Below are 19,143 nucleotides of genomic sequence, written 5' to 3'. Positions count from 1 at the left end.
AATTCACTTACCGCAAAACCGCATTCATGCACCGTCTGTTTCAACCGCAGAGCGAGTCACAATAGTCCGATATATAAGCATGAAGAACAAACAAACACGGCCGGGGGCAAGTTGTGTTCCCTGGATGAGCTGAACAGGCAGAGTGCCTGTAGCTTCACGGAGCAGCTAGCAGAGAGACAAGAAGCTAACAGCAGCAGTCACTTCACAGAGCCGTCACTCAATGTGACCACACCCTAATTTATGCAAAAACTTTAAGACCTAATATAAATAAAAGGGTCGTGTTAGAAAACAATTCACTCACAGATTCATAATCATGAAGGTAGAATCTAACTATATTCATAATAATATTTATTGCATCCATGGGTAAAAACATGTTTTTTTCTGCTGTAAAGTTGGGCATTTTAACATGGGGGTCTATGGAAATTGCTCCTTTCTGCAGTCAGTCCCTATCGGCCAATATATGAACTGCAGTGTGTGCCACTTCCGTATTGGCGTCCCGGCTCTTCCACAGAGTTTGCCGCTTGGTCCATTCCCATTGGATGACGGAGAATTGTTCACCCGGAAGTAAGTATTCCCCTTACTGTCGATTGATCTTACAGTGATATCTGCACTACTCATCGACTAAAAAACACCAGATTATCCTTGTTAATTACACAACATTGATTGGTTTAAATTGTGTGCAATGCTTTTGTATTTTTCTCCTTCAATTCGGAGAAACAAATATTTTTTCGTTGTAAAGGATGGCAGAAGACACTACACTACCCAGAATCCCCAGCTATCTTTTAGGACTACACCATGAGCTCTGTTTGACAAGCCCCGTGATTAGTTCTCAAGCTCTGTGATTGGTTGACCTCCAACTGCATTCCATTCATTCCAATGGCTGGCGTCTATGTCACATGATCTTCAAATTTCTCCCTGCAGAAAAAAAAAACATGGCCGAACTTCCTTTTATTCTCGGTGGAAAATGCCTATTTTAAAGTTAGTTTGGCCATTAAAATGCGTTTTGATGTCATTTGATGCGAGAAATATGAGTTGTTATTTCAGATTATGTGTGCAGTGTATGTACATGATCTTTAGTTTGCTAGTTATTACGAAGATTACTTCAGGAAATTGTGTCCATACAACGTTTTCATTGTTACCAAGGTGGTTGCTAGGAACGCTGCTATTGATATTATTTCTGTTATGTTGTGTAACTGTTTAATGGTGTTATCTGTATTGCTACCCCCTTCTCCGTCAATGTATAGTGTTGGTCCACAGCGCAAACGCATTAGTTTAACAAAATCCCTGTGCAATTCCAGTCTCACATCACATCGTCATTAACATCGTCATTAACAAATATCAGACTGAAAACATTTTTTAAAAATAAAATAATACTTTATTCCGAGTGTGCTTGCTTTTCTCTTTGAAAGTCATCACATAACGGCATTTTAATACATGGTTCGGCTGCATTACATATGTGCCGTAGTTCTCTATTTATAGAGCCCTGATGAGAAGACTTCTACACAAACGTGAGGAACGTGACGTGAATCATAAATATATCACCAATTAAACAACATCTTACATTTCTTACATTTCTTTTCACACAATACGTCTCCTTGCAATATCAACACTAATTTGGCTGACTTTTATATTTGATCCAATTGGTAGATAGGCTGTATTTACACCATAAAGGTGCACAGCTGATATAAAGGGACACCTAGTGGTTAAAGCATGTTATTGAATTTCATTAATTGTATTATTAGATATTAATAGGATCCCTATAAAGTATATTCATTACTCATTATTCTCTACTAATAGTTAATTAAAGACTGTATATAATGACTATTTTGCACATCCCTTTCAAGATTTCAAGATTTTCTAAGGTTTATTGACATATCATATACACAAACGGTGTAGTTATGCAATGAATGAAAAACTTGGGTCGCGGGTTCCTCAATAGTGCATTACAAGACATCTATCAATATTTGTGCATACCTCCAGCAATGTTAACTATGTTGAAGCACTTATTTTAACTGATATTATAAATATGTATTATACTCTTATAAGATGTATGTAGATATTTCATCTCCGGCCTTGTCAGATATTGAACAATCAATAAATAAGGAAAACAGAATTATTCAATATAAAACACAGAATTTGTGTGATTATACTAAATGATTTACAAATAAACACCACTGCATATTTACAACTATTACACATGCTGATGTAACGCAAATGTTTCCAACTTGGGATCAATAAAGTATATCTTATCTTAAGATGATCGATGGCTACTGCCATATTTGCAAAATTTGCCTCTGAACCTTGACAAGTGCATGTTTCAGGCTTATCAATTAACAACAGGAGGGGTCACAGACATAAGACCAGCTGTTAAATAAAGCTCTTCTGACCTTAGCTGGCATGTGGGTATATATATTAATGCTGCCCATCATGGGCACAAGCAATTTTCACCCATTTATTAATTATATGTTTTACATTTGAGTGTTTCCTATCCCCTAAACCTCCAGGGATGTACACAGTTTAATACTGGCAACTTCTTATTATGGGAAATACGAAAACGTCTTTTAAAACTACAATTCCAGTAGAGACGTGCCATAGATTACTTCCGGGTGTAATATTCTCTAAAGCAAATGAACTGCTCCGGCCCTCGGTCCTGACGGACTCCAACTTGTGTTTATTAATCAAACAAATAAATAAACACAAGGATAATTATGTGTTATTGTTGAGTAAATGGAGAATTGCACAGGGGAAAATAACGTATCTATGCCACAATTTTAGATGCAGATTTTGTTAAACTAATACGTTTGCGTTGTGGACCAACACTATACATTGACGGGGAAGGGGTTAGCAATAACGATAACACCATTAAACAGTTACACAACATAACAGAAATAATATCGATATATTAGCGTTCCTAGCAACCACCTTGGTAACAATGTAAACGTTGTATGGACACAATTTCCTGAAGTAATCTTCGTAATGACTAGCAAACTAAAGATCATGGACATCCACTGCAAACAATAGCTGGGGATTCTGTGCAGTGTAGTGTCTTCTGCCAACCTTTACTCTGAAAAAATATTTGTTTCTCCGAATCGAATGGGAAAAATACAAAAGCATTGCACACAATTTAAACCAATCAATGTTGTGTAATTAACAAGGATAATCTGGTTTTTAGTCGATGAGTAGTGAAGATATCACTGTAAAATCAATCGACAGTAAGGGGAATACTTACTTCCGGGTGTACAATTCTCCGTTATCCAATGGGAATGGACGCTCACATTGCCTTTAAGGGCAGCTGACACAAACGAATGCCATGCTTCCATGAGCGTCAAATCCCGCCGCAGATGGGAATACATTGCAATCAGTTGAAAGCTATTTGCGTCCCTTTATGAAGCTGAAGGAGCCTAGGAGCGTCACAACTGCACGACTCGGGGACCCTGACCAAGCGTCGCTCCTGGACGTTTATGGAGTGAGAGTGTGTTGCCCTCACACATCTGCGACCCACTCGAAACGGGTTAGCGACCCACTTTTGGGTCGCGACCCACCAGTTGAGAACCACTGCATTAAATGATCGTGAGGACACTAGGTCCACCGTTTCTCTGCAGCGAGGCTCCCCCCGTTGACAGTTTACGTGGGCTGGGCTGGGTGCAGTGGCGGACTGGCCATCGGGACGAATCCCGATGGGCCGGTATACCGAAGTGGGCCGGATAAGTCACTAGCACATCCCCCACTCCCCCCGTTGACAACTTACTAGCGTTACCGAAGTGGGCCGGTCGAGAGTCCCGGGATGATTTTTAGTCCCAGTCCACCACTGGCTACATGACCGTATTATAGCCCATATTGTCGCACCTAATTCCTAAACTTCTAACAGATACAACATAAACCGATCCTTCAGCCTCATATGAGCTCTCAGACACGTACAAAATTAAACTGTCATTGCTGTCTGAGCTTGCTGCTGTGTGCGCCATCGTGCGTTTGCATGCAGATGCTGGGATCCGGAACGGTGCAGCTGGAGCGCTTGGCCCGCAATTACGTCACACATAATTTGGCGGGATTTAAAGAATCCCAGAGAAGATCCAGAATATGGTCAACATTAATGCAGATTAATGGTTATCAAAGTACAAATATCCAAAATCAGTTCAGTAATGGTTTTCAAGGGGACAATATTTACTCAAATTGATGGGTTTGGATGATTGGTGAAACCCGTGTCACAGGCTCTTTAAATGGCACTAATGAAGCCAACATGAGAACTTTTGTTCAAATCAAAGCCACATTTACTTTATTTACAATTTAAAACAACAAACCATATTTATCTGTTTTTAAATATTACAATATTGTTTCAGTCACCACCTTTACCAAATTAACTGGACTTAGGTTTGGAAAAAAAACTTCCTAGAGTGAGTTAGACATTAGAGAGTGGTGCAGGAATGAGTCCTAAAACATAACATAGCATTTTCCACTTCCAGTTCCCTCGTCTCCAAGTCAAAGGTTCATAGGACATGTTTTTATTTAGAAGCCTGAAATCATGTCTGTGGTTACACAAGCTTTAGAGATCTTGTTTTATTCAAAGATATAAACGAAGTCTGTAATTACGATACTTGTGAATGTCTTAAAAACAGCGGTAGCTAACAAGAGACTAAATAATCCTAAACATTATCATGCGGAGTCTGCCTTTGTCTTAGCGGTGGTGACGGGCATTGACGTGACTGTGATGTAGTTCCTTTATATAGCCAAAAACGTTTTACTTCTGTCAATAACATTTACAGGACAAATATCATAAAGTGGTGTTAATACAGTATGTTGAGATGATCCTGCTGAACAGAACATCTTAGTATCATGACTGTTTGTCTGACACAGAGATTATTTTCTGCAATCATATGGAGATATCCCATTGTCTTTTTGTTGAGGGAGCCCTTGCGAGGCTAACTTCTGGGTTGGCCTACAGAAACACTGCACCACTCTCTAGAGTAGCATGCTATGCTCTGATTGGTCGGGGGATGAGTGTGTGTGTTTGGCGTGACAGTGTCCACCACTCATCTTATCTCCTAAAGGCCACATCTCTCTCAGTCTGTCTTTCGTTTGAACCTCCACCTCTGGGTGTGTCTCTCTGAGGTCAGAGGTCAGCCAGCATCAGAAGCCTCTTCTTATTTTATAGATGAGATGAAGTGGAGAAGCACAGTTTCAGGGTGTATGGGTTGGATCCATCTGAAACCACACACACACACACACACACACACACACACACACACACACACACACACACACACACACACACACACACACACACACACACACACACACACACACACACACACACACACACACACACACACACACACACACACACACACACACACACACACACACACACACACACACACACACACACACACAAATTGGACACCGTTGGCAGGCAACATCACAGATAAATGAGTAATCAGCCATGCCCTATTTCTTCTATATTTCTGTGTTGTGTCTTCATTGGTATTTAGTTAACAGTTACTTTAGTTAGTCAGTGAAGCTGACTCTTTGAGGGGGATTTTTGTATTATGTCATATAATTACACATAAGTCAAATATTTTCTTTTTTTGTAAAGATATGTTTTGGGCCAGAGAGTGCCTTTATCAGAGAAACAGTGTTGAAAGAGTGAGGTAACTAATGTGTGCTTTGCTTTAATATGTTAGCTTATTCTGTAGTATTGCATGCCCTTTTGACCTGCTATGCCACTGTTGCTGTAACAATGTAAATGTCCCTGCTGTGGGACTAATAAAGGATTTCTGATTCTGATTGGGATAGAGGGAGGGTATTGCCCTGAAGTGTCTGCAGGCTCAGAAATCCCCAGTGTGTTTGTCAGCGGACACCAGCTCTAACCACTGGGCTATCCAGCAAATACTTTGACATTTATTTTCATCTGTGCAATGTCTCTTTAGTACATCTTTTGGTCTCACGTCTTTAATCGCCACATTTAAGGAATACAATAGTATGTGTTTAGGTCAATATGAATATCATAATGTATAAACCTTGCACATTTTAAAGATGTCAAATCTAAAAACATTGTCTTTGTCCTTAAACATGTCCTCAGTTTGTCTCTGCTCAGCATATTAGGGTATATGGTCAAGTAGAATGGATGGAAGGGCTCATTGTTCTGTATCTGTAATAGCTTTAATGATCTTAAGATTTATTAACAATATCAGAAAACAAAGGGCGAGAACACCACGGATAAAACAGAGCAACACTCCGACACAGTCTGCATGTTGAAGAGATTGGGGTCCTGTAGGGGAACTCCGTCCTCCTCCCTTTCATAATGTTCAGTATGTATTTTAACATGATGACTTAAATGTGCAACAAATGAACCATGTTCAAAATAAGTGGTCAAGTAATATGTGACTATCAGCAGTATGGGGAGTAAATGACAAGGCTATACTTAATATACATAGATCTGACTCTCCAGTGCTCTTACAATCAGGCTGAATGAGAAACTGAGTGTTTGAAGACAGACTCACTGGGGATCCGGATCTGATAGTGGTTGAGAACAGTAAGAACCTCCACAGCCTCCGTCTTGCTGTCAAACTCCAGCAGGCCAGAGATGGTCTTAGAGGAGGCTAAGGGACACACACGAGAGGAGTGATTACAACTGCATACAACAGGGGGTTAAAGGTGAAAAATCAGTTCACAAAGAGAAGTCAAGAAATGAATAATTTCAAAGACATTCTAATCTTTAACAACAACCTTAACCTTAAGAAAGTTCTACTCACGTTTGGCATCAAACATCTTGAATTTGACAAATCCTGGCACATCATGCTCCGTACACAGCTGCCAAAACACACACACAGAGAACATATGAGGTAACACTTATGCACCTAATGCCAGAGATGGAGTACTCGAGTCCTGGACTCGGACTCAAGTCGGACTCGAGTGCCGATTTTCGGGACTCGTGACTCGACTCGGACTCGCGCACTGATTGACGCGACTCAGACTTGGACTCGTGAATTCTCGCGCACGATGACTTGGACTCGGACTTGTGAATGTTTACCCCCACGATGACTCGGACTCGACTTGTACATTGACGCTCCGACTTGGACTCGGACTCGAGCAAGTTTTTCTCTGGAGTCTGATGTCCTCTATCCTGGCGTGTGCACCTGTGAGGCGAGTTCACGGACTGGGCCCCGCTATTCCAGTCTAAAGATGTCTAGAGACACACCCCGCATCGTGCTGTATGCTTTCACACATTCTGCTTCCACATTGGAAAAGAGTAGCGCAAAATGCTCGTTATGTGGAAACAATATTGAAGAGAAGACTCCGTAACACATTACTCAAAGGATCGAGTTCAGACATATAGGCTGTCTTGAACACTATCATCAGAGTAACGCCGATAAAGCGAAAGCACATGGCTACTTAACATGCAGAATGACGTCATTTTGCATAGCCATGTGCTTTCTGGGGCTAAATCTTTATCAGTAAACCGATTTAACCGGTAAAAGTTCCTTCAAAATAAGAGTCCCAATCTTATTACTATCAAAATAAAAGTGCAAAACGAAAACTTTACCATAGGAAGATATTGGAATACAAATATAATCACTTCTCTAAAAGGTAACTCATTTTAAATATAGTTTATTTATATATAATAACAATAATATTAATATTAAAGCTGCGAGCAGCGTTGAGCGGGTCTTCGACGCTCCGCAGGCTGTTGTCCGCACGTCGACGTCAGGCAGATGTCTCGAGGACTCGGCCGTTGGCAAACCTGGGAAGTTTCAGGCCGATCGGACAACGTACACAGGAGTTACAGCAGTATCACAAACATTGTGTTTGATGGGGAGTGATCTGTCGCCATGGCAACGGAATTTGATGACACCCCATAATACGCCTAGATGTGTTGAGGGCTGCATCGTTATCAAACCTGTGAAGTTTTGGGCCGTTTGGAGCAAGTTAACTGGAGTTATAAGAGAACCGTGTTTCACGGCGACCATTTAGTTACCATAGCAACGACATTTGACGAAATCTCAAAACTGACACATATATGTCTCGAGGGGTTGACCGTTAGCACACATGTGAAATTTGAACACTTTCTGAACATTTAAACAGGAGTTTTAGCAATATCGTGCTTAACGGCGAGGGATGCGTTGCCATGGCAACAGCTTTTGAGGAAAACTCACTATTGTCATATTCAGGTGTTGAGGGCCGGACCATCAACTGTCATCTGAGGTGTGGTGCGGTTTGGACGATTTTCCATGGAATTAAGAGAACATTGTGTTTTATGGCGAGGGATGCGTTGCCATGGCAACGGCATATGATGACATCCCCTAATTGACATAGAGCTGTTGAGGGCCTGACCATTAATGATAGTCTGAAGTCTGGTGCCGTTTGGACGATTTTCCATGGAGTTATGACAATACCGGGTATTTTGGCGAGGGATGCGTTGCCATGGCAACAGCTTTTGAGGAAAACTCACTATTTTCACAGTGAGGTGTTGAGGGCCGGACCATTAACTGTGATCTGAAGTCTGGTGCCGTTTGGACGATTTTCCATTGAATTACGACAACATTGTGTTTTTTGGCGAGGGATGCGTTGCCATGGAAACGGCATATGATGACATCGCATAATTGGCGTAGAGCTGTTGAGGGCCGGACCATTAGCCATCATCTGAAGTCTGTTGCCGTTTGGACGATTTTCCATTGAGTTAAAACAACACTGTGTTTCATGGCGAGGGATCTGTCGCCATGGCAACGGCATATGATGACACCCCATAATGGAGTTAGAGCTGTTCAGGGCCTGACCGTCACCCATCATATGAAGTCTGGTGCCGTTTGGACGATTTTCCATGGAGTTATGACAATACCGGGTATTTTGGCGAGGGATGCGTTGCCATGGCAACAGCTTTTGAGGAAAACTCACTATTTTCACAGTGAGGTGTTGAGGGCCGGACCATTAACTGTGATCTGAAGTCTGGTGCCGTTTGGACGATTTTCCATTGAATTACGACAACATTGTGTTTTTTGGCGAGGGATGCGTTGCCATGGAAACGGCATATGATGACATCGCATAATTGGCGTAGAGCTGTTGAGGGCCGGACCATTAGCCATCATCTGAAGTCTGTTGCCGTTTGGACGATTTTCCATTGAGTTAAAACAACACTGTGTTTCATGGCGAGGGATCTGTCGCCATGGCAACGGCATATGATGACACCCCATAATGGAGTTAGAGCTGTTCAGGGCCTGACCGTCACCCATCATATGAAGTCTGGTGCCGTTTGGACGATTTTCCATTGAGTTAACAGAACATCGGGTATTTTGGTGAGGGATGCGTTGCCATGGCAACAGCTTTTGAGGAAAACTCACTATTGTCACATTGAGGTGTTGAGGGCCGGACCATTAACTGTGATCTGAAGTCTGGTGCCGTTTGGACCATTTTCCATTGAGTTAACACAACATCGTGTTTTTTGGCGAGGGATGCGTTGCCATGGAAACGGCATATGATGACATCGCATAATTGGCGTAGAGCTGTTGAGGGCCGGACCATTAGCCATCATCTGAAGTCTGTTGCCGTTTGGACCAATTTCCATTGAGTTAACACAACACCGTGTTTCATGGCGAGGGATCTGTCGCCATGGCAACGGCATATGATGACACCCCATAATGGAGTTAGAGCTGTTCAGGGCCTGACCGTCACCCATCATATGAAGTCTGGTGCTGTTTGGACGATTTTCCATTGAGTTAACAGAACATCGGGTATTTTGGTGAGGGATGCGTTGCCATGGCAACAGCTTTTGAGGAAAACTCACTATTGTGACATTGAGGTGTTGAGGGCCGGACCATTAACTGTGATCTGAAGTCTGGTGCCGTTTGGACCATTTTCCATTGAGTTAAGACAACATTGGGTTTTATGGAGGGGGATGCGTTGCCATGGAAACGGCAAATGATGACATCCCATAATAGGCATAGAGCTGTTTAGGGCCTGACCATCACCCATCATATGAAGTCTGGTGGCGTTTGGACGATTTTCCATTGAATTACGACAACATAGAGTTGTATGGCGAGGGATGCGTTGCCATGGAAACGGCATACGATGACATCCCATAATTGGCATAGAGCTGTTTAGGGCCTGACCATCACCCATCATATGAAGTCTGGTGCCGTTTGGACGATTTTCCATTGAGTTAACAGAACATCGTGTTTTTTGGCGAGGGATTCGTTGCCATGGAAACGGCATACGATGAGATCTCAGATTTCATGTAGAGCTGTTGAGGCATTCACCGGTGATATAAAAGTGAAGATTGGGGGACGATGGGACCGTGTCCATTGGAGTTACAGCGACACCGTGTGTTATGGCGAGGGATCCGTTGCCATGGTAACGCCATATTAAGTAACATCGGATTTGACGTAGAGCTGTTCAGGGCCGCAGTGTTAATCATCATGTGAAGTTTGGTGGCGTTCTGAGCATGTCAGTTTGAATTATGACATCATCGTGTTCCATGGCGAGGGATGGCCTAGCATCGAGCGAAAGCGAACTTTGGCGCCAAATCACAGCTGCGCCGTGCGAAAGAAAAAAAGTTCCGTGATAACTTTAGATCGCCCAAAAAAGATAAATCGCGTTTTTCCAACGCCAAATTCAAAATGGCCGACTTGCTGTACGTTATTTTATACCCCTCCAAGAGGCTTTTTTGCTCGTCTCCGCACCCTAGATATGCGTAGCGAGTTTCGTTGGTTTACGTGAAAGTTAAAGTAGGGGGAGTTAACGTTAAAAACGGAAGTGGGCGTGGTCTACGCTATTTTTTACGCAAAGTTCCGGTACCAATTACACATCGCTATTTTCACGACTTGTGATGCGCATGCGAAATTTGGTGAGTTTTCACATATGTTGCGGGGGTCAAAAGTGCGCGCAATGTATTCAAATAATAATCAGAAGAATAATAATAATAATAATAATCGGACCAATATCAATCATGTTTATGGACGGCATAGGATGGCCAAGTCACATGGGCGCGAGCGCCCATGTGACTCGGTTGGCGTGGGCTACCTACTGTCATGATTTAGGCCACTTTTGCCCGTCTTTTGCCCTGTTTTGTGTGGGTTTTGCATGGTTATCGCTCGCGTTGCGAGCGACTAAATTGATCCTACCGATATCAATCATGCGAGTTGGACTCGCGAGTTGGACTCGCGAGGACTCACGCGGCCTATCACCCGTCATGATTTCCGAACCTTTTCTGTGCTTTTGCCGGTCGTTTTCCCTGTTTTGTGTGTGTTTCGCAGATTTATCGGTCGCTGCGCGACCGATTTCAATAGGGTCTTCGCCGACCTAGGTCTCAGACCCTAATTAGTAATAAGCTTTATATTTGTATAGCACCTATTACAAGAATTGTAGCCACACTGGCTTCACAGCAGTTCAATAGACAGATTAGTATAACATGACAGGATAAAAGCAATGTAGAGGAGCAGCTACATTTCAACACATAGATCCACGAAGATTAATACATGAAGACTTGTGACTCGGACTTGACTTGGACTCTTCTTAGGTGACTCAGACTTGGACTCGGACTCGAACACAGGTAATGATGACTGGGACTCGGACTCGACTCGGACACTCCTTGGTTGACTCGGACTTGGAATGGAACACAGGTAATGATGACTCGGACTTGACTCGGACTCGACTCGGACACTCCTTGGGTGACTCGGACTTGGACTCGAAGAGTGGTGACTTGAGAGTGACTTGGACTCGTGAATTGGTGACTTGACTACAACACTGCTATGGCACAACTTGACTGATGATGTGGCCTGATGCGGAGGGGTGTTCAACACACACACATGTCCACCTGTCCCCAGCAGCACTGAAACTCTTCTTTCTGCATCATGACATTGTGTGAACATCAAATATTACCATGCTCATTTAGCTACCACTTTAAATAGTCATAAATATATTATGGCAACATTTAAAAATAGATGTTCTCTTTATGTACAATGGGGCAAAAAAGTATTTAGTCAGCCACCAATTGTGCAAGTTCTCCCACTTAAAAAGATGAGAGAGGCCTGTCATTTTCATCCTAGACATACCTCAACTATGAGGGACAAAATGAGAAAAAGAAATCCAGAAAATCACATTGTCTGATTTTTAAAGACTTTATTTGCAAATTATGGTGGGAAATAAGTATTTGGTCAATCACAAAAGTTCATCTCAATACTTTGTTATATACCCTTTGTTGGCAATGACAGAGGTCAAACGTTTTCTGTAAGTCTTCACAAGGTTTTCACACACTGTTGCTGGTATTTTGGCCCATTCTTCATGCAGATCTCCTCTAGAGCAGTGATGTTTTGGGGCTGTCGCTGGGCAACACGGACTTTCAACTCCCTCCAAAGATGTTCTATGGGGTTGAGATCTGGAGACTGGCTAGGCCACTATAGGACCTTGAAATGCTTCTTATGAAGCCACTCTTTCGGAGCCCGGGCGGTGTGTTTGGGATCATTGTCATGCTGAAAGACCCAGCCATGTTTCATCTTCAATGCCCTTGCTGATGGAAGGAGGTTGTCACTCAAAATCTCACGATACATGGCCCCATTCATTCTTTCCTTTACACGGATCAGTCGTCCTGGTCCCTTTGCAGAAAAACAGCCCCAAAGCATGATGTTTCCACCCCCATGTTTCACAGTAGGTATGGTGTTCTTTGGATGCAACTCAGCATTCTTTCTCCTCCAAACACGTCTAGTTGAGTTTTTACCAAAAAGTTCTATTTTGGTTTCATCTGACCATATGACAGACATTCTCCCAATCCTCTTCTGGATCATCTAAATGCTCTCTAACAAACTTCAGACGGGCCTGGACATGTACTGGCTTAAGCAGGGGGACACGTCTGGCACTGCAGGATTTGAGTCCCTGGCGGCGTACTGTGTTAGTGATGGTAGCCTTTGTTACTTTGGCCCCAGCTTTCTGCAGGTCATTGACTAGGTCCCCCCGTGTGGTTCTGAGATTTTTGCTCACCGTTCTTGTGATCATTTTTGAGGGAGATTATCAGTGGTCTTATATGTCTTCCATTTTCTAATAATTGCTCCCACAGTTGATTTCTTCACACCAAGCTGCTTACCAATTGCAGATTCAGTCTTCCCAGCCTGGTGCAGGTCTACAATTTTGTTTCTGGTGTCCTTTGACAGCTCTTTGGTCTTGGCCATAGTGGAGTTTGGAGTGTGACTGTTTGAGGTTGTGGACAGGTGTCTTTTATACTGATAACGAGTTCAAACAGGTGCCATTAATACAGTTAACATGTGGAGGACAGAGGAGGCTCTTAAAGAAGAAGTTACAGGTCTGTGAGAGCCATAAATCTTGTTTGTTTGTAGGTGACCAAATACTTATTTTCCACCATAATTTGCAAATAAATTATTTAAAAATCAGACAATGTGATTTTCTGGATTCTTTTCTCTCATTTTGTCTCTCATAGTTGAGGTATACCTAGGTTGAAAATGACAGGCCTCTCTCATCTTTTTAAGTGGGAGAACTTGCACAATTGGTGGCTGACTAAATACTTTTTTGCTCCACTGTACATACAATATATCTGATTTATATGTACATATTTTTTATTTATATATTTTGGGCATTGGTCATACATTGACATAAATATTGCATTTGTATTTTTAATATTATGGCCTTTCTGTAACAGCTTTATTGTAAAACTAATGCATAATTGTGTTATTTTATTTGAGGACACTTCAATACATTTGAATGATAGGCATAGTTTAGTTTGGGAGATGTGAAGAATCCAGGCCTGGCCCAGAATATGAAGAATACAAAACTGGTAAAGTAAGAGCTGTTGAAGTGTAGTAGAGGGACAGAGACACAGAGACTGACAGGCATGTCATATGTTAACTACTTTCACTGGATAGAAGAGTGGAGCAGCATACCCTCAGTAGGTGGTCCTGCGATATGCATGGAGGGACGTTGTAGTAGTGCAGCACTGCAGACGGAGGCTGGATGATGTTTTTGGACGCCTGCCCCGCGCTGCTGAAGCGGTTATTCTTGGTCATGGCAAAGTCCTTGTAGCTGCTGCTGCCGTCCTCCAACTCCAACACCTGACTGGGGATCACTGCGTGCTGCTTAGACACACTGCGCACGCACGCACGCACGCACACACACACACACACACACACACACACACACACACACACACACACCCACACACACACACACACACACACACACACACACACACACACACACACACACACACACACACACACACACACACACACACACACACACACACACACACACACACACACACACACACACAGATATATGTCGTGTGTCGTGTTGCATTAGGGTTAGGGTTAGGTGGTGTAACTCTGATTTACGCAGATATGAAACATTTAGGATGTATTAAAATATTGTGTGTGTGTGTGTTGACCTCCTTCCTACCAGACATTGAGTCTCTTGCCAAACACCTTGATGGAGTTGAGGTGTGTGATGGCTCTGTCCACAGCATACTCATCTCCCATCTCCACCAACGCTGTGCCAGGAACACTCTTCATGAACTTCACCTACAAACACACACACACACACACACACACACACACACACACACACACACACACACACACACACACACACACACACACACACACACACACACACACACACACACACACACACACACACACACACACACACACACACACACACACACACACACACACACACACACACACACACACACACACACACACACACACACACACACACACACACACTCTCTTAACTGAAACTGTTAAATTGCATCATTATTAAAAATAACTTTGAGAGTACAAACACACCCACCTTCTCGATGTTTCCGTAGAGGCAGAAGAGGTTGAAGATGCGGGTGCAGTTCATCTTGGATGAATGAAGGCCGCTTACCATGGCAACAGAGCTGGGGGTGTGTCCAGAGTAGGAGGAGGAGGACTGTGGCAGAGGGTAGGACACCATGTCTGGGACATCCACCGAGCTCATCTTGTACCTGCTGCTGCCAGGCAGAGGCAGCAGCGGGCAGGGGGGGCCTGAGGAGACACACTGCAGCTTAGATTCACAACAACCAGTTCACTGGCAGTGAGGAGAGCAGCGCTTCCTATGCTAGAGGGGTCCCACTGTTGGGACCCCCTTATAACCTCAACTCAGTGAATCCCTCTTTTTACCTATGTAGCAGAAAAGTATTTTACTCACTCACCTATCATGCTATATTTGAATAATATAGTGTAGGACCATACCTATATAAGGCATATTTAGGGCCCGAGCATGGAGTGCTAGGACCCCAACGCTACCCTAGCAAGAAGTGCGAGGAACCTATTGTTATTGCACAAATTCTTCTTATTAGGGCCCGAGCACGGAGCGCTAGGACCCAACGGCGTCCTAGCACGAAGTGCGAGGAACCTATTGTTATTGGTGGTATTATTCTTTTTCTTATTAGGGCCCGAGCACGATGTGCTAGGACCCGACGGCGTCCTAGCACGAAGTGCGAGGAAACCTATTGTTATTGGTGGAATTATTATTATTAGGGCCCGAGCTCGATGTGCTCGGACCCGACGGCGTCCTAGCACGAAGTGCGAGGAAACCTATTGTTATTTGTGGAAATATTATTAGGGCCCGAGCACGGAGCGCTAGGACCCAACGGCGTCCTAGAACGAAGTGCGAGGAACCTATTGTTATTGTTGGAATTATTAGGGCCCGAGCACGATGTGCTAGGACCCGACGGCGTTCTAGCACGAAGTGCGAGGAAACCTATTGTTATTGGTGGAATTATTAGGGCCCGAGCACGGGTGTGCTAGGACCCGACGGCGTCCTAGCACGAAGTGCGAGGAAACCTATTGTTATTGGTGGAATTATTATTAGGGCCCGAGCACGGAGCGCTAGGACCCAACGGCGTCCTAGCACGAAGTGCGAGGAAATCTATTGTTATTGGTGGAATTATTATTATTATTATTAGGGCCCGAGCACGGATGTGCTAGGACCCGACGGCGTCCTAGCACGAAGTGCGAGGAAACCTATTGTTATTGGTGGAATTATTATTATTAGGGCCCGAGCACGATGTGCTAGGACCCGACGGCGTCCTAGCACGAAGTGCGAGGAAACCTATTGTTATTGGTGGAATTATTATTATTATTATTATTATTTTTAGTCACCATCTTTCCTGTTTTTGAGGCCTTTAGGATGCTGACAAAGTTGTATAATTTTGCACGGACGCCAGGACCGGTAAAAATTGCAACATTCTGGAGTCACTGGGTTAAAATATTCCAACGTGCTCAATCGCGCCACATATCAAAATCCCATTTCGGAATACATTTACGAAGTCGCACCGTAACTCCGAATGACCTGAAATTTTGCACACATATCCGGGTGGACTTGCTCTACAAATAATCCTCTTGGAACCCTAAGCTCCGCCTTAATTTTTTCTTCTAAATTAGCATAATGATCAAAACAGTTAAATATTCACTTACATTTCAATTTTCTGTTTTTCAACACCAAACTTCATATCCCGCATTGGTGGAGGGTCAGACACATTACCGTAGAAAATGAGCATGTTAGGACGATAAATATTGCCGCCGTCAATCAAAACGTACTCGCAAAAAGGCGGGGCTTAGAAAGAAATACTCATAACTCATCAACAATGTATCCAAACAACACAGATTTCGATAGATAGGTTCAGACTGTCTTGGGGAATAGGCACACCTAAGCATTTTCTTTTTGGACAATAGGGGGCGCCAAAAACACCACCAATTTATAACTCAAGAGCGGATGGACTAATTATTATTTATTTTTTTAGACATACTCTCAGGGTGACTACAAACTCAGATTTAAAGTGTCGCAAAAAATTCAGAATGTGGGCCTGGCCTATACATTTTTTTTAAATTGCGATAGCATAAAATGAGCTTCGGACGCAAAACTTGGGACACACGTCAGAGCCCACGACCTTTTCGAGAATGTAAAAAAACCCCGTAATATTTCAAAAAAGCTGCTCACTAGCGCCCCCTATTGTGTGGTAGTCACATATAGTTTCTTAGAACTTCACGATTTTTGGCACAGACATTCCTCATGGAATTGCGGACATATTTGTAAATACATTTCATTAGCCCGGCCCCCCAAAAAGTCGGCCATTTTGAAATATGTGCGTTTTTCTGCCATTTTAAGCACATTCTTGCAAACTGCTCCTAGGGGAATGATCGGAAAGATTCCAGTCCAGGACACATTCAGCCCCTATCCAATATGATGCTAAATTGAGAAGAACATTTTTGATAGCTCAATCGTGGAGGTCGTAAGCTAACAGCGAATACACAATTTTTGACGATTTACATATCGCAATTGACTCCAAACTACTCCAAATTACTCAAATATAGTTGTTCCAATATTCACGAAACGCTCTATCTACATTACTATTATGATTGCACAAATATTTCAAATTGCCTTCCATTAGCCCCGCCCCCCAGAAAGTCGGCCATTTTGAAAATGTGCGTTTTTCATGCATTTTAAGCACCATTTTTGACGATTTACAATTGCTCCAAACTGCTCGCATATCCTTTTTCCGATATTCACGAAACGGTGTATACACATTACTATTATGATTGCACACATATTTCAAATTGACTTCCATAAGCCCTGCTCCCCAGGAAGTTGGCCATTTTGAAAAATGTGCGTTTTTCAGCCATTTTAAGCACATTCTTGCGAACTCCTCCTTGGGGAATGATCGGAAAAATTTGTTATTATGATTGCGGACAAATTTCAAATGAGCTTTTATTAGCCCCGCCCTCCAGAAAGTTGGCCATTTTACAAAATGTGCGTTTCACATGCATTTTAAGGACATTTCTGCAAACTCCTCATAGGGGGATGATCGAAAAATTCCAATCCAGGACAACTTCAGCGCATGTCCAATGTCATGCTACATTGAGAAGTAATAGTCCTTCGCTAAAATGGGGAGCTCGTAGGCTAACGGAGAATGTACCATTTTTGACCAATTATATGTCAGATAACCTACTGAGACCTGCCTGCCTGGCACATCAACACACACACTCACTCACTCACTCACTCACTCACTCACTCACTCACTCACTCACTCACTCACTCACTCACTCACTGTTAGTCCAACAACCCCCTTTTGCTGGCGGCATATTCATTACAACAGACACCTATACACTCCCTAACCCAAACCCTACTGTCTATTTGTAGATATCTCCTATAGCCTACAAATAAAGTGTGAAATGTAGGCCTGGTACATATATTATTGAGCGATATATATTATACACACTGTTCTGCTTTATGCACTGACCTCAGCAGCTGTTCTCACTGTAAACATCGCCTCACTATGAAAGCAGTTCTATGATAGATAGCCTAACATCCAGAGGAGATGTGATTAGTGAGTAAACAAACGGTAAAGGGCAGAAAGTCTGATGCACATTTGATCATCTTAAATAACTTATAATCACAACGGAAACAACACTGTTGGCTGAAATCGACTCCGGAGAATACATCAGTGTACCCTCGGTTATAGCTCCTCCAGAGAGACTCCTCTCTCCTCTAAATCATTTTATCCTCGGTTACGGCTCCTCCAGACAGCCTCCTCGATAATCGATCCTCGATAATCGATCCTCGACGAGCCTTTAGAGAAATGTGTTTTCCTTCGAGAGGGCGCGCCGACATCTGTTTCCGGGTCGCTGCCGGAGGACCTGGGAGTCTGGGACGCGAAAATTAGAGAAATGACATACGGCTAATTTCTGAGGACTCGCTCGCGTCTGCTTGACGCCGGGACGACCGGCTGCCCTCCCCAACAGGCGCACGGACGCGAGGGCCCACTCATCACTGCGTGCACAAGTGCGACCGCAGTTTTAATTATACTTTTTATTTTTCAAAATGCCAAACAGATCATGCATTTAAGCCGTTCCTCATTTCGCTCAATTTAACACTGTCTTTGCATGCGCTGATTCTGTGAGAACAGCACCATCTACAGGCCTGGCATATGTACTACAGCATCTCCAGCGCTTTCGAACGGCAATGTCCGTGGCTGTCTCCTCCTGATTGGTGGAGTTGGCCCAATAGCCGAAGCGCCACTTCTGTGACATCATAGAAGTGTTCAAATCTGGATCAGTCTGTATCAGATCCGTTGCAGCCCCTTTTTAAGAGATTTGGTATGGAGGAAAATAGAGA

At 43.2% G+C, this 19,143-nt stretch overlaps 1 protein-coding gene and 1 long non-coding RNA gene across 4 annotated transcripts in view; one reads left to right on the top strand and one right to left on the bottom strand.

Annotated features, from left to right (window-relative positions):
• LOC307045356 overlaps positions 1-19,143 on the top strand; it is a 138,919-nt gene that overhangs the window by 35,445 nt on the left and 84,331 nt on the right. The gene's annotated exons all lie outside the window — the stretch shown is intronic.
• LOC307045348 (heterogeneous nuclear ribonucleoprotein L-like) overlaps positions 4,260-19,143 on the bottom strand; it is an 86,094-nt gene continuing 71,210 nt past the window's right edge. For all 3 annotated transcript variants that reach the window (XM_079690970.1, XM_079690969.1, XM_079690971.1), the window contains 6 exons: positions 14,794-15,011; positions 14,395-14,516; positions 13,881-14,082; positions 6,753-6,810; positions 6,501-6,599; positions 4,260-5,202 (listed from right to left, as the gene is read on the bottom strand). In XM_079690970.1, coding sequence (XP_079547096.1) covers positions 5,147-5,202; positions 6,501-6,599; positions 6,753-6,810; positions 13,881-14,082; positions 14,395-14,516; positions 14,794-15,011 — 755 coding nt within the window. In that variant the 3' untranslated portion in view covers positions 4,260-5,146. The remainder of the gene's footprint in view (positions 5,203-6,500; positions 6,600-6,752; positions 6,811-13,880; positions 14,083-14,394; positions 14,517-14,793; positions 15,012-19,143) is intronic.

This window comes from Notothenia rossii (genome assembly GCF_949606895.1).
Source record: "Notothenia rossii genome assembly, chromosome: 6".
Taxonomy (NCBI): domain Eukaryota; kingdom Metazoa; phylum Chordata; class Actinopteri; order Perciformes; family Nototheniidae; genus Notothenia; species Notothenia rossii.
This window is presented reverse-complemented; position numbering and strand designations above follow the sequence as displayed.